Source organism: Botryllus schlosseri, chromosome 4, assembly GCF_051294905.1.
Source record: "Botryllus schlosseri isolate E-star chromosome 4, Bs_hap1, whole genome shotgun sequence".
Lineage (NCBI taxonomy): Eukaryota > Metazoa > Chordata > Ascidiacea > Stolidobranchia > Styelidae > Botryllus > Botryllus schlosseri.
Window position 1 is genome coordinate 10,454,533 of NC_137239.1, and position 22,802 is coordinate 10,477,334.

The 22,802-nt window shown below is 39.7% G+C and overlaps 1 protein-coding gene across 1 annotated transcript in view; it reads left to right on the forward strand.

Moving 5' to 3' along the window:
• The window catches only part of LOC145437943 (uncharacterized), a 64,996-nt gene that overhangs the window by 17,007 nt on the left and 25,187 nt on the right, over window positions 1-22,802 (forward strand). Inside the window, exons 10-27 of the mRNA XM_080315314.1 lie at window positions 854-1,036; window positions 1,493-1,587; window positions 2,818-2,921; window positions 2,986-3,086; window positions 4,075-4,163; window positions 4,221-4,401; window positions 5,025-5,104; window positions 5,961-6,149; window positions 7,047-7,157; window positions 7,220-7,317; window positions 7,639-7,882; window positions 8,103-8,238; window positions 9,888-10,054; window positions 11,816-11,962; window positions 14,729-14,843; window positions 17,182-17,614; window positions 19,389-19,835; window positions 21,622-22,346. Coding sequence (XP_080171440.1) covers window positions 854-1,036; window positions 1,493-1,587; window positions 2,818-2,921; window positions 2,986-3,086; window positions 4,075-4,163; window positions 4,221-4,401; window positions 5,025-5,104; window positions 5,961-6,149; window positions 7,047-7,157; window positions 7,220-7,317; window positions 7,639-7,882; window positions 8,103-8,238; window positions 9,888-10,054; window positions 11,816-11,962; window positions 14,729-14,843; window positions 17,182-17,614; window positions 19,389-19,835; window positions 21,622-22,346 — 3,645 coding nt within the window. The remainder of the gene's footprint in view (window positions 1-853; window positions 1,037-1,492; window positions 1,588-2,817; window positions 2,922-2,985; window positions 3,087-4,074; window positions 4,164-4,220; window positions 4,402-5,024; window positions 5,105-5,960; window positions 6,150-7,046; window positions 7,158-7,219; window positions 7,318-7,638; window positions 7,883-8,102; window positions 8,239-9,887; window positions 10,055-11,815; window positions 11,963-14,728; window positions 14,844-17,181; window positions 17,615-19,388; window positions 19,836-21,621; window positions 22,347-22,802) is intronic.

The window sequence follows — 22,802 nt, forward strand, 5'->3', positions numbered from 1 at the left end:
CCCAACCTTTTTTGGTGTCGTAGCTGCATTTCAAAATTTAGAGTACGTTTGGAGCCTCATCAATACACTCATTAGGTAATAACAAAAATTATAAAGCATGGAAGCACGTACCAAGGAATAGCAACACTAACAAGAAAAAAAAATCAATTTAGTGTCCAATTTGGCATTGGCTTTGGCCTTCAAGAAGTGTGTCAAAGCGAGGCATAATTGCAGAGAATGCAGTACGCACTGCGCAGTAGCTGCTTGCGGTGGTCATAGGTCAATCGACTACAATATTTGTTTTTGATTCTGACCATTTTTCTAAAAAGTGCTTCACATACATGAGCTGATCACAATAGAGAATCGTGTTTCTGGGCATTGGTTGCTGATCCGAACGCATTTGAGTGTGGGTATTTTGGCGTGACAACGTAATCGTTGCTGAGTAGAAAATCGCTACTCTACAACAGAGGAATTGGTCTTCACCCTTAATTATAAACTCCAGCCGCGGTTGGGAACCACTGATATACGCGACCGGTTGACCCGCTCCAGTCTCGCTTCTTGGCGTAGTTGGTTGGGCGTTGTAATCTGAACCCAACCGTGCATTACCTGTTGGTTTAGCATCCCAATAAAGTTGTGTTTTACAGTTTTGGTAAGTGAAGAAATTTTTTTTGGAAAAACCCGCTGGTGCCAGCCTGTCAAACTGGCATCCACCTCGACCTTGTGCCCGATCTAGTAGCTATTTTTCGATATTAATCTCTATGCCGCGGATCGGGTAGCAGGCACTTATTGTCACCACAATGCTAAACTCTGCCGCAAGTGTTTGGAAGTGATGAAAATTTTGATAATTGAATGACTGGCTATGATTTCTATTCAGAAAGCGGCAATCCAGGATATCCCCCAGAACCTGTCATTTCGTTCATAACGCCGGTACATCACCAAACACAGGCCGAGTCGTTCATGCCGAGCTTTTTCGGGAAGGAAAGCGAATCGACTGTCAGCGCTCAGTCCGCTATCTCAAACGATTTGATCGACATGCTGTCTCTCGAAAGCGCCGAAAGTGAGTTATGGTTCGAATTTATTGAGGATAATAGAATTTTATGCAGTTTTACTTGCTAAGTCATTGCAGGAGGTAAATTTGGATTTGAAGTAATAGTAATATGGTGGAAAGTTCTATAATAATATTTGAAGAATATAAATAATTGGATACCGGTACTTTATTTTTCTAGTCCCAAATCTTGTTCTAAAATATCTCCTACGGGTTGGAATTGAACCAAATTTGTTATGAATCCTTTTTAAAGACAAATTCACCATTTTTTTGCGTAGTCAGTATGATATGAAAATTTTGTTTTAATAAAGTTTAAATTTTCTATCGCTAATAGTTTCGCTACTGCAGCTTTGAATTGAGACAAATTTGATGTGCGGCCTTATTTTGAAGCAAGCCTTTTCAACTGTCTAGTAAGATTTGAACAAAAAATGTTATATTTTCACAACCCTAACCAGCATCTTTGATCAGAATCCGAAACGGATGACGAGCCGCTCGAGGAAATGAAACACAGCACGCTGAAAATGGGAAGTGGATTCATAGTGAAGCCGATATCCGTTTGGAAGGTAAGAATTTCGATTCCATTTTTTATTGCTTGTCATTCTGCAGACGTGAATCAGACAAACACTTCCAACTAGCAGTGAATTAGTTCAATTGAACGTTATAACCTACTTATCCCCTATTAAACTTTAAAACTTGTGGGCCCATCGTTCAATGCTGATGCATCATAATACAGAACACCATTACCAACACTATTATCACTCTGTTTAGTTCATGGGCTCTTAAATTTTTTAGACTGCGACCCAAATCTGAGTTTTACTGGCATCTGGCGACCCAAGACTCACGCACCAAAAATTATACATTTTTAATATTAGTATGCTACGTTTTACGGGAATGCATGATAAAGAACGCGCTGACAACAGTTGCATGCAAAGTAGGTCTATGAAACATGTCTTGAACACGCAATTTTAAATTGGGGTGTTAAATGTCAATGTCGAAGTTTTGGCCAAGCTTTTATCGCCGCCGATCTTTTTGACACTGCATTCTGCCCAGCCGTATGTTGTCGAAAACTTCATGCTTTCACATCTCCCGGAGCGAAAGGGGTTGACCTCGAAATACCAAATAATAATACACTAAATAATCCCAACGGTCTCCGAAGGTGTTTTCCAGAGAAAACAATGTGGAAAACAGTTTATCATCATGAATTCAAACCAGTTTGTGTTATACAAAGGTCGGCACATATTAATGATCAAGCAATATTGTAGTACCGGTAACGACTGTTCTATGAGTCTCGTTTATTGGCCACAGTATCACACACAATGAGCTGGTATACGTGAAACAATCATGACTGTAAAGAAATTCTGTTGTTTTATGAAATTCAACATCCTTATTAAAAGATCGCTCTGGTGTAGTTTCGACCAAGAATTATATCCTTCGCGGCCCATACTTTAAGAACTCATGGTTTAGTTGAAGGCCAACCAAACACTGTCTTTTGAGCAGTTCTAGTTTTTGTTTTTTATTTTTTTTAAATAATCGTGGTAGTTGCCGGAAAATCAGAAAACACCTGTGATCGTTTGTTATGAATCGCACCTTGTGTGTGATGTTATTGCTGCCATTGCTAGCTCAGAGTTATTATTACTAACAGGGGCGTAGCCAGAGGGGAATATCGAGGTTCGGAAGCCCCCGATTACAAACCTGTTAGTTTTGAAAAGCGAGTAGTTCTAATTATAGTTAGGTATTTACAATCTGGCCGCATCCACAAACACAAGCTGATAAACAGTGCATTTCATTCACAGGTAGACAGTGATTTCTCCATTGGCAGCTTTGAAATGGCTTCCAACAAACTGGGCGACTTCAAAACCATGGAGTCGATGCCAGCTGCCGACTTTCAGGGCCTCAAGTGTGTTAAGAGGGTTCGAATTATCAGAACGTGGGTCGGATGCGAGATGATGTTTCTCTTTTAGAAACCCGAAACTCAATCTCAGGAAATCCCATTTCACGCCGTCGGAGTTAAAAGTGAAAATGGCGTTTTCGTCGAAGCGCAGGGGTGGTCTAGCTAATATCGGTCAGTGCCTGTTCCAAAAAAACTTTCTTTTTCATATCTTGCTAGGCGATTAAATTGTCAGGACGCCTAAAAATCGATGCATACCAAATTTAAATCTCTTCCAACAAGTATTCGCGAATCTGTTACAGTTTTTAAATTTTTAATTTACTATAAAATATTCAATTTCTTTTATTTTAAATTACATTGGCTACCCCGTGAAATAGATACGCTGTGTACAAAAACGTTTCAAAACAAATTCGAATCAATTCGAACCGGTAAAAGCGAAGTTATTGCAGTTGGAAATTTTAGATTTGGAAAAATAGCATTGACGCTTGGTAATTCCAGAATTATCAACGGAAAACTCAGATAACTCGGCTCTACCGGTTGGAATTTAGTCAAATTAGTTTTTCATCATTTTGTATACAAAGCACAAATTTCATGACGTAGCCAGTACAGTTTCAAAATTCGAAAAGAAAATTTATAATAAATTTACAGTTTTTGTACTAACCTTGCCATGACCGGTTGGAATGGATTCAAATTTGGTGTGCATCGTCCTTTTAGGCTACCTGATGATTAAATCGCCTAGCAAGCAAGATATTTCTCCTTTTTAGCATATGCAATGAACTTCTCTTTAGGGTCCAATTGGGTCCAATATAAATGTTGCTCCAAACCTATTTCTTGTCGAGGACTGCTTCAAAGAACTTTGAAGCACATGTATCACTAAATCCTTGCAATCGACACAAGGACTAGAATACTTGTATGATAGCTGTATCTGAGATCATGTAAAGCGTGAAGGTAAAAAATATATTCAAACTGCAAGAATTATATTGTTACCATCACCCAAATTTTACAGATAGCGAGCCTTATTTGGGTAGCTACCCATATATTGCTAACCACTGATATAACTGGTGTCTGTTATGCAAAATGGTGATCTCTCCAGAAATTGTGTGTTATGTTATTCACTGGTAATTGTCGTGTTTCATGTAAATATCCTTCCATACCCTATCAGTTGGCAACGACCTTCAAGACGCTGATTCCGCTATGGACATTGTAGTTCCTCCGGAACTGGAGAAGTTATCAGCTGAAGAAAACCTCCTGGTATGGCAATTGTGCTGCCAGTCTTTCGCAAAATAACCCTAAAATCTCTTCCTTAAGGTCAGCTGGGTATACCACGATCGTTGCGTTCGTGGGCATGAATGGTTGAGAGAAGGGGTGCCACTTGCAGCGGCTTTTCGACGTAACGATGATGGCGGTATCCGGCATATGGATTACTACGGGGCGGAATTGGATTCGTATGGAGAGTATGAGATGGATCCGAAGAGATTTGAGAAACATTGTGAGTTCTCCGAATTTGGATATCAAATTGTGTGAGTTGGTCAAGGTCGTCAGTATTGCTAGTACTTTTCTGAATAGTCTCTGTATATTGCAGCAAACAATACGTTGATATTGCCAAATTTATTCCACTCAAAGCTTTTCGATTGACCTTCATCAATCAAATTCGAAGTATAGAAAGAATTGTGTCGTTGTGACGTAATAATGACAAGTACACAGAGTTGCGAACTGCAGATAACAATGCGCGGTTACGGTATAGTCGGTATAACAGACACAAATTCGGCTGTCAAATAGCCAAATGACAACTCAACGCTAATGAATTATTCCCAGGGTATAGATATTTTCCTTCTGGCGGAAAATCGTCGGCTTTTGCTGCTTTATAATGGTAGATTCGAGGACATTTAAATGAAAAAAAAAATGGCCGCGAGCAACTATGGAAAACTGATCGCTATTATTATTTTTGCACACTCGGGGGTGTTTCAAGAGGTGCTGTCCGATGCCAGAATCGCATGTCGTTATTTGATCATAATTACTCATGGTAACTAGAGACTGCTGTAGGTTGCGTACCGTAAAATCACACAATCCTTTTTTCGCTTGCTACTAATGATGGAATACTTTATTAAACAGTGAGAAGGGGAAGCAACAAGGAAAAAACAGCTCTTCGAGAATCGTGTCAGCGTTGTGAAGACCCAGCACCAAAAGAAAGGGTATGCTTGTAGTTTTGATCCATATAGGTTTTCACAATTCAGGTTACTGGCACACTTAGACAACTAGATAATTCTGGTTGCCTATTCAGGCTGCTTACTGCTACCCGCAGCTTGCGAGAATATTTTGAGTGGCGCGCAAGGTACATCTTGAAATCAGTTCATTATTGAAAAATAAATTACCCATGTACGGTAGTTTATTGTGACCGTGGAAGGCCAACTAAAATTTGATTAGCCTGACCGCGAAATTTGGTATGTCGATGACGAAAAGATCATCTGCGACACATTTGCGTAGGCCAGGGCCAGCCATGTTTTTCGTAGATCTTCGTACACGACCATAAAGTAGAATATTTCGTGGCAGATTTAATTGACTTGAAATATTTCTTAGCGCTTCGCGCCATTTCCTGTGACATGTTTTCTAGATTTTTGCATTGGTTTGTCTTTTTCTTCTTTCTTATTCGGAATTGAATTTATTTTCCTAGTTTTCATGAATTCAGTAATTCTAATTTGAATATAATTTGGAAGAAAAATAGCTGTTATTGAAATATAATCTAAATTGGAAAAAGTGTATTGCGATAATTCTATTTTTAAACTAATATTGAGCTTAATCGCTCTCCCTGTTTTCGCTTCGATTGTTTGAAATTTCTTGCTGGTGACGTGATATTTTGTGATAAGATTGTTGATATGCAATATTCTTTCCAATTGTCTACTAGTTGCTGACGACTACCCCTGACAAGTGTCAGCCAAAAATCTTCGGGTTCGTTTTAATTTATATACGAGTCAATTATAATATGGAAAAGCTGGAAATTTCCAATTTTCCCACTCTGTGTGCCGGTAATTCAATTTTACTATTGAACAGGTTTTTGACATGCTCATTTTCCCGGAATACGCCGATAAGCTCGGTGTGGCGTTTTGTGAAATGATCACCGACTCGGAAGCTTGGTCGGCCATGGCTGATTTTCTTGTGGAGTGGGCGGAGTGCGTCGATGGGCCGCTCGCGTACAGTGAAGCCTTCATAATGGCGTCGAAAATTAAAAACGGAGAAAAGGTGACAGTTTATGCTTTATCTTACCTGTGAATTGTAATGAGTAGGCTTACTCTATATTTTGAATTGATAACTGGATTTTACGCCTTGTTTTCATTTCCGCCTGCGAAGGCACCACTAGGCAGTTGTTCTCAACCTTTTTGACCTAGCGGCAGGGTTGTAATGACTCGAGTGATGACTCAACTCGAGTCGTAATTGTTCATGGACACGACTTGACTCGAGTCATTTTCTTGAAGATGCAAAAGGAGCAGACTCGAGTCAATTTGTGCATTGACTCGACGTGTACTCGAGTCATTGGGCATGACTCTACCAAGTCATATGACTCGACACTTATGATATGACCTAATCCAGTGTCTAATATCAGGACCTATAATTGAAGAATAAGCCTGGAAACTGTATTGTATCTGTTTGAAAAAACATGTTTGGAGTGAGAAAAATGAGTACATTATGAATCTGAGGCCTTTGATATTACTCGAGAGCTTCACAGAAGCGAGTTCAACCTGAGTTGAATTGATCCTGAACAGAGAACACCATTACTTGGACTTGGATTTAAGTTATAACAGTGTCACTCTGACTTGATCTGAATTTAATATGCCTATTTTGAGCGCTCTTAGATGTGGTTTTATCAAAGTGGATGTGTGCAGTCTATGAGGATATAATGTCCAAATCTGTGCAAATTGAGAAGTCATTTCATTAACGTAGTGTGCGATCAATCAGGGCTGTCGTGTAGTAAAGAAGATAGGCTTGACAAATATCTGGATGGGTCTCTTGTTTATTAGAATCTATGCACATTGTTGTGCACATTTATTGCGCAACTAATAAACACATGAGTCTGAAATTAACCTATATGAATAACTGCTGTTGGCTTACACAAATCTTTGGAACTCATACGCATTTCAGATCATACAGTACGTGATTGCCTGTGCGAAGCCATCGCCGATTTGGCCTATTCTTATCAACGAGCTTACGCGACGCCTTCGCTACCAAGGAGATAATGTGGACAGACTCAGGGTACGGTATAAAAAAATATATTCTTCATTGCCTCATAATTGTTTCTTTCTACTCCGTTGCAGCAAAAATACGGACTGCAAAATGGCAGCTCAATGGGAAACGCGGGGAAGGATTTCGGCAATAACTACAAATTAGGAATGTATTTATGTTATTTTGGATGGCCCAGACGGACATTTCATTGAAACTTTAAAGAGTAGTGAACCACCATATTACTGGTATTTTGTTTATCGGTCCTTATACTTGGAAAATAGGGCCAGAAATTGTTACAACTGACGAATATAACGATTATGAATGCGAGCCATTCTGTATCACTATAGCAGAGTTGAATTCCAATTGAATTCGAGCAGGATGGAACTCAAAACTTGGACTCGGACTTGAATCGGTGTTGAATTGAAAATGACTCCACTTGACTCGAGTTAAAACTAGAAGAGTGAGATCGACTTGTGACTCGGAACCCTGTGCCTTGGTTACATCCCTGACTCTGTTTTATCCGATATTCACTTATTTTAGCTAATGATAATATGTTTCTAAACGACATTATCACCCAACCATTGCTATTTTTCTCACATAAATTACCTATTTCCGATATTCATGAAGGAGATGGCATGGTTCTTACAGGTGAGAATCCGATCGCGACCAGCCAATCTCGGAACAGCGTGTTTGACGAGCTTCAGTTGCTGCTTTTATGGCGGCAAAAGCTGCACGATCAGGAGATACCGCTGAAGGTATCTCATTCTTCTCTGTTTCTCGTGTCGTAAATGGCATTTCGTGTTAGAGCATTACTTTCAGGGATAGACAACTAAAACATTTTGTGCTTTCCAAATAGAATAATATTAGAATTACGGAATTCTCAATAAATTAGAAATTGAAGAGCTTCTAAAATTTTCCTCTCAATGATGAGATGTATTTAATTATTTTGAGCGATTCTAGTTTTGCATTTTGAAGACGTGCCCGTTGAAAGAGTTGGCGGAGAAAGAGCTGAAAGTCCTCAACAAGTTCTATCGCGCCATGCTGCTCACAGCGGAAGGCTGCTACTTGTTTGGGGAGCTGCTGCGGCAAATCGTAATGACCGATGACAAAGGTATGGGATTTAGGGAACAGATTGTTTTCGCTGCAATATCCGAACTTCGATTTTATTGAAGTATAAGGATGTGGTCCCGAAAGTGGGTGCCACCCAGATCTGGAATAATATAAAATTTTCAGGTTTTGTGATACGGTTGTTGATATACGATGTTCTTTTCCATGCTCTATTAGTTGCTGACAATTACCCCTGACGAGTGTCAGCTGATAATATTAGGGTTCATTTCAATATGAATATACCATTCAATTGCAGCCTATATTGAAGTTCTGCACCTCCAGGAAACTGTTCAAACAGTTCATTTTTTGCACCAGTGTGTTATAGGATATATTAGATTAGATATATCAGACGAAAATGTGGGGCTGGCTTGCATATTAGTCTGAGGGTTCTCATCAGAATTTTGTCAAAATTATAGTGTTAGGTTAAAAAATTCTCAAAATTATTTACAAAAGCGAAACAAATTTGCAAACTGCATTTTGTTGGTGTCATAGAGGTTGCACTGTCTGTGAACTTATTATTAGACAATTTACAGCCTGTAGCCTACTGCGTAGATGGCCCATTGCCTACTCATGTGAATCTGAAACCATAATACAAAGAAGTTGACATGGTGTGATGATCGACACGTCTAAACACTAGTAAAATTTTTAGTAGGTCAGAAACTTTCACAAGCTCATGCCACTACCTCAACTGTAAATCTGAAACTTAAACGCGTGGTCCTTGTAGCACAGTGGTTCTCAATGCATGCGTAAACTGCATAATGTTAACAAATCTCAGATTATGGTGGCGGTCCAAGTGCGATGTTGGTCTGAAGCAACACGTGTGTTACTAGCACTCCGGCAGTGTGCACTGAACTTCAATGCTAAACAACTGCAGCTGTTGAACGTTTGTTTTCTATTCTTGCCACGCTACTAGGTCAGAGAGTTGCAAAATATGTCAAAATTTTCATTTATCAGTGCAAAATTTCATGTTTTATATGTCAAAGAATAGTCGCCCTAATCAGTAACCAACTAACCACTCCTGATCCAGACAAACTGAAGCATGCTATTTAAAACCATGTCAATTAAATGTGGCTGAATTGTGGCTACGTGGGAAAAACGAAATGTTTGCACTGCAGGACACTTTGCAGGACAGCATAAAACAGAGTGTGCCTAGATTTATTCGAACATGCACGTCATGCTTGGTGAAAGGCCCACCCTTGACTCATCCCCTGAAGCTTGATTCAGAACAGACAAAGGCCCTAAATTCTGCCATTGGCAAACATCTGTCCGATAATCCTGTTTGCGCAAAAAATTATCCGGACGACAGATTTCGTGTTTTCGGGAGAGGCCGTTCACACTTCCATTTGGTTGCCTTAGAGTCGACTTTCATTAGAATATACCAACTAAGTCTGTGCCAACAGAAGGAGTTCGTGTACCATCTAAAAATAGTACATTGAGCATAAGTGTTTATTCAAAATTTCATGCTGGTGACGTCATATTTTGTGATACGATTGTTGATATACAAAGTTCTTTACAATTCTCGACCAGTTGCTGATGATCACCCCTGACGAGTGTCAGCCAAAAATATCCGGGTTCATTTCAGTATGAATATAGGCTACTATTCAAAACAATTGAATAAAAAAATATTTTGAATAATTTTTTGTGATTTTACAGGTAAATCGATGGTATGCCGTTTGATTCGACACGCTGTTGCTCAAAGTGATGGCGTCCCAAGCTTGGTCAATCTTGTTCGATGCGTTCTCAGTGCCGGTGTTGAAGGCAGGAATTTGCTTACTAAAGTACTCAAGATGGTCCGCCAGAGAAAACCAAATGGCGAAAAGGTATTTCGAAAGTTATGTCACTGTTACAAGCCAATTAGGCTCTGTCCTGCATAACATTTCGAGTTTTATATTGAAACCTAATAAACTCTCCGCTGATAAATTAGTTGGTGTAACGTAACGTAAATCAATGCTTCCCAACCTTTTTGGATGTCGGAGCTTATAACAAAAGTTTAAAAGTAACTAGCCCACCTCTGTATCTCAACATCCAGCTAATTCAAAAGCATGCACATTGCGCATAGACTTGTATAGATTCCATATCGATTATTTTAGCATTGATAGACGCAGATTGATGTGTGCTATTCATTGAAAGAAACGGAAAAATCATATCATTGCTACAACATAACTATGTGTCGTTATGTGATAGCTCTTCATACATTCCAGCACTTGATGCACAAGTTTGCGGGGGATTATACGCTGAGTAGTGTTGGACCTATTGCAATTTATACTTGAGCCGTTATTTTGATGTTAGCAAAATTGTGTCGAAATTTGCTCTTCGCAGACATGATATTTAAAGGCCTATGACCAGCAGAACTCAAGTTATATCCTTGCGTTTGTCACTAGCCGGCAGGAATTCTCTCTCCCGGTTTTCAGAAGCGGCCTTGGACGGTTTTAAACATAACTAATATCCCTCATTTTAGCATTCATGTACCGTAATCGACTATAACTATTCATAGAAACAAACAACAACCGTTGTCTGTTATATTTTTGTAGCGTATTTAGAGGTCAATCGGAGCTGCGGCTGGGCATCACTGGACATCACAATGCAGCTAGAAATATGACGAAATCACAGTTCCTGAGGGGCCACTAGATAAAGGCATTAACGTTCTAAAATTGAAAAGAGTGGAATGTAGCCCAGTGACAAACATAGGTGCTCAAAGTAGCTTGCGTTGTTACCCAAGTAGCAGTAGAAGTAGAAGGTTTGCTCGAGGTTTCACATACTTTACAGTTTATGGGAAGGGCTACGTTAAAAATTGCAGGAGGCATCCTCACGACTATAGCGAATGACTGAAGACTATGGCTGGGCAAAATCGAGTAAATGAGTGAATCCATTCTGAATTTGATATTAGACCTTGAGTCGAGTCAAGTATTCGAGTATCATTCATTGTAACGTCGCAACACTATGACTCATGCGGAAAAAACAAATATTCAGGCCTATGCGACCACAACAGATATAATGCCAGTTCTAGATCACATTAACCGATTGGCACCTTCCGGTCGTGCCGAAAAATTCTGCTTCACTTTTCAAAACTGTAAAACACGTCCTTAATGGGATGCGAAACCAACAAGTAATATATTGTTGACTTCAAAATGTCAACGCCTAACCCGATACGCCACGAAGCGAGACAAGATCAGGTCAATTGAGCATGCGTATAATCAAGAAGAAGAGATAAACTTGCTGTAGAAATATACATGTTTTGGTTACTTCTTTATAAAGTCCACAACGTATATACATAGTGTGAATTAGCATGTGCTATTCGCTGCGACAGAAATAACATCTTTCAAACAAGCCATGAGTGACCGATTTTTTCTCAACTATTTCGATCGATACTATCAAGAGTAGAGCGGTTCACCGTAAATACGCAGTCTGACCCGGCTGACATAGGCTATTATTAGTCAGACTCTTTTCAAATAAATTCGAAATTTTCAAACTGCTATGGCTTCACATGTATTTGTTTGAATTGAGCAAAATTTCGTCTTTAATTATGAATTCTGTTATCAGTCTGACCGCTTGTGCCCTTTTAAAAGAATCATATTTTCCAGATCATCAGCAGGCTTGCTTCCACTATCGAAAAGTCAGAACGAGGTCGTCTTCTGCTCCGTGATCTTCAAATCGACGTGTCGCGAGCTCATCGTCTTTCTTACCAAGTTCGAAGTGAAATTCAGAGGAAGATCGGCCCTGTCGTGAAGGTAAGCTCTCACAGACGACAGAGAGAGCTTGTCAAACTAGTCACCTCTAAGAGTCGGTGCAGGGTTGTAATGACTCGAGTCATTTCTCGAAATGCGGAAAATGACTCGATTTGAGCCAATCTGTGTATTGAGACAACTTGCACTCGAGTCATTGCGCATGACTCGGACCAAGTCATGTGACTCGAGTCCCAAACAGCTAAGACCGACATTTCATTGTAATTTCGAAGCTTACTAAAGTTTCCACACTATTGGTACTTCGTCTATAAGTAGCCTACTGTCAGGTCTACTTGAAAAGGCGACCAGACACTGTTAAAAATGAAGAATTCTAGTACAGTATGAATGCGAAGCATTAGACATCACCAAGTAGCGTAACTGAACTGGTCGCATTCTCAAGTACCCTTACTAATAGACGAAATACAAATCGTGTGGTTAATTTACTGTTATTCGAAATTACATTGAAATGTCGGTCTCGGCTGTCTGAGTTGTTCGAGTCACATGACTCGTTCCGAGTGATACAAAATGACTTTATGTATTCTGAGATAATTCGTTTAAGTCAAGCCGAGCCATCAAAAAATCGCTAGGATATGCACCTAGGGCTATGGCGATTTCAATCGTAAAATGATGAAAGTCCATCAAAAAATTACTTCCTTATTGCCACTAGGGTTGGGACTTCGGGATCAAATTTGAAATCCCGGGATCGGGATTTCCCGGGATTAGCAAAGTAGTAAAATACACATACAAGCTACACACACAACATTTATTCCTTGTAGTATTGACGAAAAAACATGCTCCCGTGAGTACGAATCAAACCCATAGCCACCGAAGGCCACCCGGATAATGAGCGTTTAAATTCATGTACCGCCTGTTTCGTGTAGAAAATGATTCGTCAAACGTGATCAAAAAACGTCCAATGCTGCGTTTCATTGCCATAAGCTCTTATTCCCCACACTTACGGATTTATTTGCTGTGCTCGATCACCAAGTCACGAACCCGTTTGCGACATCTTGACAAGTCATTGCCATAAGCCTTGAAGGCCCGACGAATTCACTCACGTTGGGTAAGTGAATAAATGTTAACCCGTCCACAGCAGTTAACTGGTTAAGAAGTTCATCGAGGCGAGGCTTATGCGATTTATTTTATAGGAATCGATCTTCCTCATCTTTATTTATAGCTGATCTTTCTTTGACGTGTCCGATTGAATCATGCATGATTTAATTACTATCATTTGTACGGACCTTAAATGGGTTATTAGTCCCTTTGTGCTACACACTGAAGCTTTCAAAACGTCTTGACACAAGTTGCATTTGGCTTTTTATGTAGATTTATAAAACAAACAGTTTCGCTAAACATGTGATTTTCTCTTTGCATTGACATCTCCGAAATTCGCCATTATTCGACCTGTATTTCACCTCCACAGCACCGTCCTTGTGACTTTCCGATACTCAGTTACACTGCTACGATTCGTAGACTACAACGGAAGTGATTGTGTAGTACATTGTTATGCCATAGCTGGCTTTATTATCAAATAATTGTGAATTGTTTTAGACTATCAGCAGAGTTTGTGACATTGCTTTATTACCAGAATAAGAGATATGGCGCAACGTAAGCCTTGTAAAATGCTCTTTACAAATCCCGGGATTTCATTGGGAGTAATCCCGGGATCGGGATTGCTTCACATCTCGGGATCCCGGGATCGGGATTTCCCGGGGTCCCAACGCTAATTGCCACAATCCAGAGAGTCAAGGAATTGAACAGTCCATAAACTCTTGAAATCGAACTGCAAATATTCTTGAAACAAACCATTTCCGTAACAAGTAGGTTCTTGGATGTAGGCCTGCAGAACTTCAATATACAATTGATTATTATATTCATATTAAAATATACCTGGATATTTTCGGCTGTCACTGGTCAAGGTTAATAGTCAAATGTTTGTCAATGGCAGAATTCATGGCCTTTTCCGCGTGCTTTTCAGTGCATTGGCAAACATTGGCAAACATTGAATGGATAATTCTGACTGTGCAAAAACTTATCGAGACGACATATTTCGCGTTGTCCGGCCGTTCTTATTTTCATCTTTGTGCCTTGGATTCAACTTTTATCAAAATCCGACTACCCAGATTGTGTCAACAGGAGTTTATGTACCATCTAAAACAGGGGACGCCAACTCAAAATGGGTCGTTGGCCACTTTTCCAATTTTGTAGAGGCCGCAGGCCGTAAGAATGCAATGTCAAAACGAAATAGGCCACACAGTTTAGCGACCATGTTTTTAAAACTTTATGTCAGTGCAACAATCTAGTCTCGAATAGGCGACTGACATCTAGTTGCCTTAAAAGATATAATTTTTTGTAAAATAAGTACAAATACAACAATTTATCGTGATCATCACCTACATCTTATTTTGAAGTAAGAGCTGCGCACGATACCAGACCTTTTGAACGACAACGGTACAGATTTTGGGGTTAACCCCACTGGCCGCGTGTTGGTGACCCCTGTTCTAAATATAGTAGGCTTACATTGAGCATAAGCGATCTCTTCACCCAGATCATTCGAAGTCATCTTTGGTGATACGATTTTAGATGGTACAAATTGTGTAGCCTATGTACTGTACACTGTTCTTTCCAATTCTCTAATAGTTGCTGATAATTACCCCTGACGAGTGTCAGCCGAAAATATCCTGGTTTATTTCACTATGAAGATACTAGTAGGATTTAGTACTCTGAACTGGTGCAATTAATTTATCAATAATCTTTCACCTTTCTTGACAGATCACCAAAAGAAACTTTTGTCGGCTTGTGATCTCATTGAACGAAGTCGCAAAGATCATGCTACGTTTGGCGGACAATGCTCGAGAGGTGCTTGAAAAGAGAGACAGGCAACCAGGTAATGCTTTTTGCGCGAAAAGTAGAGTGTACAGTTTTGGTACTCAAAAAAAGTACCTTGGATTACAGGCTTGAATTTTTGTGCGCTGCAATAATAGTTGGTATTAGGGCAAGTTTTTGTTGCACTAAAATTATGGGAAAGTTGTCGTAAAAGTTTTATTTGCAATTTTTTAGAATTATTAGGTTCCATTGGGTTGTATAACTCAGATGCCACACCAAATCACCTAGGTCTGCAAACTTGACCCATGGCGTTGCAGCTAATCTTAGTGTTCGTGACTTCAACAAAATAAATAGCCTGAACAGGCGGCCCAGTCAAATTGTAATTTTCGGCGGTCAGCCTAGGCGTCTGTCAAATGGGGCAGATCTCAAATTTAAATGACAGTAAGTCAATCAAGCGATCCATTTATATGTAGTTCAGGCACTGTCATGATTGGCTGGGGTTGTTGAACTTCTAGCTTGCACGCCATTGCGCTATGGATAACATTTGGATGCAGTTATTCAGTCATAGCTCTTTGTTAAGCAAATCAAAGAGAGAACCATGTTTGAAATAGTTTTATAGCTTGTTTTTTAAATCACTCCTTTACATTTTGCACAATACTTGATAAAAGTTGCATGAAAAAATAGAAAAAGTTGCAAAAAGTTCCACTATAAGATTCCTCCAAACAGCTCGAAACATACTGCTACATATACTTTTAGTATTTAGGAAGCTCCCGGATGCTGTAAAAAAAGTTGGAAAAGTTCCAAAAACTTGCCCTAATTATCACAAATCATATGTACGAGTGGATTGCGGGTCTTGACCTGCAGGGAACCGCTGACACTGGCTCAGGCAACACTAGTATTTCATAGAACACAGATTAAGAACCACGGCATTAGTTACTTGTGAGAGATATGTGTTTATTAAGGGTTTTTACTAGGGATGGTGTGAACGTGAGGTTCACGTTCGCGTTCTGTGTGTGAACCTCGGAAATTTAGAGGTTCACGTTCACAACAGAACCTTGGTAGGTTCTGCACTGTGAACCTTTTTCATATATTACAATTTTCACTTCATTATAAAAGATCTTTGGTTCAAATTTATTACATTTTAACTGCGGGCCACTCTATGCATGGCGTTGACAGCATTAAAAACCTACACTAAAGGAGCATGCACCTTGACAATCTCAAAAGTTTTACTTGCTTCGTTACAAAAGTTTGCTCGAAATATGCAGCTTTCTGTTTGTGAGTATTTAGTGACTCTCTGCTGTGAGCTTGACCCGCAATCACACAACATCACGAGCAAAATACGTGGTCAGAGAATGATGCTTATTCAACCAAATAATGAGATTGATATCGTTTTCTGATGTAAAAAATCTAGCAGGCGTACGGGGTGAATCTTGGCTTCATATCTTTACTGCATCATTAAAACCAAATCCGTGCGATTGAGGTGTTGGCTACTGCTGTAGAACTTGTTAATGGGGTAATATCGATAGCAAGTCTAGAAACCCGTTTTACACTTTGCTCAGTATCAATAGCAATACTCAGACGCCGAATACATTGTTCCGTCTGGCCTAGACCGTTAAGGCGTAAGCTTATATTCACTGATAAGTCCTCGTAGAAATTGTTGGCAAAGCGGCTAAGATATTGATTTTGTGGGAGTATTTTATCCTTTGATTGCATCAGTTGATACATTTAGCGACGTTTAAAACGCCAATTTGTACTTATGCATTGTGGCATTATGTGGCCCGAGTCGTCGCTAGGTATCGTGTACATTGATATTATAGGGTATCACTTCATTGAAGATAGGGCTGTAATTAGCAATATGACGTAGCGTGACGTCATGAGGTGAGGTTCACGTTCACGTTCACACAGAACCTTTCAAAACGGTTCGCGTTCACACAAACCTGAACCTTTCAGAGGTTCACACCATCCCTAGTTTTTACGTCTAACATGCAGCCGGAGTTCAAAGGACTTGTTGACAACTTTGATAGACCACAGATGTCAATTGACTTCAATAGCTTTTGAAGAACATTGCTTTATTAAATTCATCGAAGGCTGCTTTTGGTCTCTATGCTTTATGGTTAAAATTAACATTAAATACGATTCATTTTTTGTATAGATGGATAAATATGCAAATAATGTATCTATTCAGGAATCCGGCCCGCCAAGTACTATATTTTCCCATCTTTGGCTCGCCGACTGAAGAAGTCGCCTGCCCCTGCATTATAATGAGTTCTACAATAGTAGATTTGATTCAAAGCGTAATGCTCAACTTCACTCATTCCAGATTTTGAGACTTATTATTCGTCCATCAAATTTGCGTAACAAATGCTAGCCGTGACCAATTTTGTTACATCTGTTACCAGATTCGGTGGAGATGCAAAAATATCTGAAATTGCCAACAAAGGTGCAGCAAGCAAAGAGCGATCATCGATGGGTGTCAGAGAGAATATGTTGTCCACGCGATGGATACCTTGCCCAACCCACCTTGACGCAGAATGCAAAGCCGCGGTCGAAAGAATCATCCCTTGTTTTATCTGACGGCGTCGTGACTCCGCCGTTTGTCACAAGACTCCAAAATCATGACACAGAAACGGGGTCATTGGTTTGTCCACATAGAAGGACTGCTGGTAACGTACATGGGAGGAAAAATTTTGCAGCGTTGGCCGTTGTCCCCAAAAAGGAGGGTAACGAATGTCACCCATACAACCCGTGCTACATCAGGAAGATGAGGACCGTCAACGAATTTTTTCTGCAGTCAAAAGATTTTGAGCGGTTCAACATGGACTTCAAATACCAGTAAGAATGGCACACTGTAATTTCGATATTGTCAATATTTTGATGGTAATAGATCCCTGAATAATATTTATAATGAAATAATCCCCAATATCTTTGTTTAATACTCGTCAGGGTTAATCGCCAGCAACCAGTAGACATTTTCTAGGAACTTGGTATATAAACAGTCCTGCGACTAAATATGACTGCATAAAACAGCACGGTCCTAGCTATATTAGATCACAAACATCACGCCTTGAGAAAGGCTCTCCCCCTTGACTCCGTCCCCTGATGATTGATTCAGAACAGGCCATATATTCTGCCATCGACAAACATCCCGGCGTTTGGCCGTCAAACCATTGTTGTACTGCCGATATGTAGATGATACTTTTGTCCTATTCAGGAATGAGTGGAAATGTGATCAATTTCTCGTTAGCTTGGACTCGCTTTACCCGGCGATTCACATTTGAAATAGAACGAAATAACTAATAGTCATTTTTAAATGTTTTAGTCGAAAAGCATGATACCAATAACTTTGAAACATCCATCTTCAGGCCAATAGCTTTGTTGGAATACATTTAGTCCTAGACGCAAGTAAATTTACCTCATAGGCACCCTTGTACGTAGAGTGTTTATGATATGTTCGGGTAACAAAGTGAACTTGGAACTGGACAACATCTGCAAAATCTCACTTGATAATGGTTACCCAGCTCATCAACCACAGCATAGACAGGAAACTAACGCAATTAAACGCAGAAAAATCAACACGGCCTACCGAATGAATAACCTAAGATGCTTACATCCATCTACCTCTTGTGCGAAAAACTATCGAGACGACAGATTTCGTGTTGTTGGGAGGGGCCGTTCACACCTTCATTTCTGTGCCTTGGAGTCGACTTTTATCAAAATTCATCAGCCAAGGCTGTGTCAACAAAAAAAGTTTACCATCTAAAATAGTACATAGAACGCTCTCGTATTCGAAATGTCATGCTGATGACGTCATATTTTGTGATGCGATTGTTGATATACGATGCTCTTTCCAATTCTCTACTAGTTGCTGATGATTACCCCTGACGAGTGTCAGCCGAAAATATTCGGGTTCATTTCAATATGAGTATACTATTCAATTGTATTTTAAAGTTCTGTGCCTACAAGAAGCGCTTGAATAAATTTCATATTCAAATAACTGCAATTATTTTCGTCTGGTACTCGTCAGGGATAATCGGTAGCAACCAGTAGAGTTTTTATAAGAGCTTGGTTTACAAACAGTCCTGTCACTTACTATGACCGCATAAAACAGCATGTCCTAGATTTATTAAAACACGAGCATCACACTCAAGGAAAAGCTCACCCCTGACTCGTCCCCTGAACATTGATTCAGAACAGGCCATAAATTCTGTCATTTACAAACATTTGTTGATAATTCTGATCCTTCAGTTAATTATCGATATAACGGATTTCGTATCGTCGGGAGTGGCCATTCACACTTTCATTTGTGTGTCTTGGTGTTTACTTTTTATCAAAATACCACAACCCAGTTTGTGCCAACAGGAGTTGGTTTACCAAGTAAAATTAGGATTTTAATCTTGAGCGATTTCTTCGCCCTAATTATTTGACATTTCATGCAGGTAACGTCATATTTGACTATGCCATTATTGACATACAATGTCATTTGCAATTCTCCACTAGTTGCTGACGAGTGTCATCTGAAAATGCTCGGGTTCATTTCAATGCACTTGTCAATAATGAAACCACCATCACTTTTTAAGATTATGAAAACGCAGTATATTTTCTTCAGAAAAAGATACCAAGATTTGGAGACCAACCACCATCATGAATCGAACCACGAAGTTTCAAAGTGCTGGGTTCCTCCGTTGTCGTCCAAGCGACGCACGGCAGTGGCGGTTTTTCACGGTATTCCCGGGCTGGAAAAAGACTCTTGCGTGGACTGGAACGACCGCTTTCGCGGCGATCCTGACAACTGGGAGAACCTGAAGCTTTGCACTTGCCACGGAAAGTTCCTGGGCGACCGTGAGAACCGGGAAGCCCTCGCTTTGAATTCGCACCTCGGAAAGCACGACTGTTTCATATGCGACATTGCTGCCGTCATCGAACACTCTGAAAATACGGAAGATTTTTTGGATTTTGTAGCGGCCGAATGCGAAGATTTACCGGCTAAGAGAATTTCTCAACTGCAAGCGGTGCCGGAAGTGAACCGCGATACGATTCGTGAGATTCAGCGCAGGTACATTCACAAATCTACTTTGGTTTGGTCATATTTCCAGGGTGGTAATCAAGTCGCAAGGTTCTGAGTCACGAGTCAGTCTCACTTTTATAGCTTTGACTCGAGTCATGTTGAGTGATTTTCAATTCACCATCGAGTCAAGTCAATAGTGTTTTGACTCGAGTCGGAGTCCAAGTCGTTATGTTCATTATTCAGTTTTCAGTTCAATCCGGTTCAAAATAATATTAGAGGTAAAATTGTAGCTACACATTTAAAAAAAATTAGATTGGAATTAGAAGTACTGAATTGGCAAAAACTTGGAAATTTAAGTAAATTCCGATTTAGAAGAAAAACAACAAAAATCCAGTTCAATTGGCTGATTTCGCACTACTGATACAGTTCTTCTCTTACATTTTCGGGAAAACCATGAATTGAAAAGTATCTTGATATTGAAATGAACCTGAATATTTTCGTAAGACGCTCGTTCAAATATTGGAAATTTCATGCTGGTGACGTCGTATTTTGTGATACGATTGTTGATATACAATGTTATTTCCTATTCTCTACTAGTTGCTGACGATTACCCCTGACGAGTGTCAGCTGAAAATATTCGGGTTCATTTCAATATGAATATAGGCTACAATTCAATTGTATATTGAAGTTCTTTACCTCCAAGAAGCATTTCTATTAGAGTGTAGAAACATTTCACAAATTAGATTAGAATTATAATATAGGCATATCGGCTTTATTCATCAGACCTTTAACACTGTCGCCAGTGCCCCCAAAGGGACGATTTGGATTTTGAAGGGGTGGAAACACTCGGCAGTTAGCATAGGGAAATATGGTGACATAGTAGAACAATAGCTCAATGCATCCCTGACATCTCGTTGCGAATTTAAATTCGACAAAACTTGTCAAATCTCAAAATTTTTCACTCGAAATAAACTAACGCTGAAAGAAGCATATCTTTCCATCCATGCAATGACTTACTATAGTTCATGTAAAATTTATATCCGTCCGTTCCGATCGCAGATTCTTCCTTAACACACCCCCACCATGCAAGATAGAGACTTATTGTCAACAAAATGTTCTGAACTAGGTATTGTATCTTGCGGCGCACATAATATCCTTGTACTTGAGAACTACACAATTAAATGACAATAGTAAATATTACTTCATCTTACCACAAAGCAGTGGTTCTTAAACTTTTTTAGACACGCCCCCCCTTCATAAAAAAATTAGCGCCCCCCTTATCGTCATATTACAGAATGCAACCATAATGCTAGGATAGCAATATGGATAGTTTGACGGCATGGAATGTAATGCATTACTGCAGATGAGAGAATTGAAAAATATGAAATTCGCACTATACAAAGAGCTATCACCATTATTTGGAGGTAAATCGCCCCCCCCTCCAGTTTAAGAACCACTGCTATAAAAGATGATACTGTTTGATGTTACCCACAACTTCACATGCACATAATATCATATGGATTGCTTTGTTTGCAGTACATTCATGTTAAGTTGACAACTGGGTGCAGTGTACAGTTGTTTTAGCGAACTAAATTCACTCTGAGCAGAGATCTCCGCCACCTTTTCAGTTGATTTACTGGTCGCACTAACAAATCAAACAAAACCCAGAACCATTAACGTACCAGTATTGTCGAACACAGAGGTGGATTGGGGATGAGTATATTGCGCTCAAGGTCGATGGTATGAGCCAGTATAGAAGCTGACAATCACCCCCCGTTGAGTGTCAGCCGAAAACTTTTTTATGTATATTTCATCATGAATTTATTGTTCAAAGGTACAACCAAGTACGGACCTCGGATAGGAGAGAAAACATCAAAAATCTCACCAACGATGTGACGTTTCCTGTGCCTTTTCCGAGCGGGTACGGCCCCCACGGAAACACATCTGCTAGGAATGATGATAGGAATGATTTTCCGAATTGTGGTACGCCAATTGGCAATACATGTGAATGTGTGGAAGGCCGTAAAGTTCCAAAGTCCATGCCGAAGCAACCAAAGGCTGAGCCACCTCACGTTTTATCGAGTGACTTGCCCGCGAATTCAGAAAAGCGACCTTCTTGTGCTTGCAAGGCGAAAGAAAGCAGACAAAGCAAGCCAGACACGGCCTCATCGAGGAGGCTGAATTCTAAAGCTGTTGAAACTGCTCCTGTGTCTGTTGAGAAGGACGAAATACAACCAAAAAAGAACGCTCTTCAGACTACGACAAAAGACTACGAATTCCCGGTGAGATCGCAAACCAGCGCCGAAAAACTTAAGCATTTGACTCGAAAATACGATCCGCAATATTGGGCTGCCGACGATTCAGACGCGAGCGCTTTTTCCGATCCACCGCCAAACTCTCAGTACATATGTGACGAATGTGATGGCGTCACTCGATATGTGCCTAACCGCGATGCCGGCCGTGCAGATAAATCTATTTCTTCGAAGGACCAGACTGCGTGCACGCCTGAGGATAAAGCTTACTATCTATTGAAGAGAGGAGAGTGCCAGAGAAATTGCGGTAGGTTCTTTATTGATTACTGGTTTATTTTAGCACTTGGTACAAGTTCTACATGAAATTGTTAGTTAGGTTGTCTGAAGAAATACGGCAAGACAAATTTATCTCAATTTCAATTTCACGGTGTATTCAGTAAAATTTCAAATTTTATTTTTTATTTTAAGTAAATAAATCCAACATTTTCACTATAATAACTTCTCTTCCGCTGTTTGGAACTGAGCCAAAATTGGTGTGCATCGTTTTTATGTAACCTAATAATTTTGTCAAGTAGCCAGAAAACTTTGAAGAAAAAAGCTATTTATGAACATCTATACTGGACATCAGGGTTGTCCAAAATTTGGAATCTCTCAAAAATGATGAGAGATTGCTGTTTTTTTATCAATAAGGTACCCATAATTTTTGAAATTTTACAAATTTTGGACAGCCCTACTAGATATCATAGATACCTCATTGTTTGCC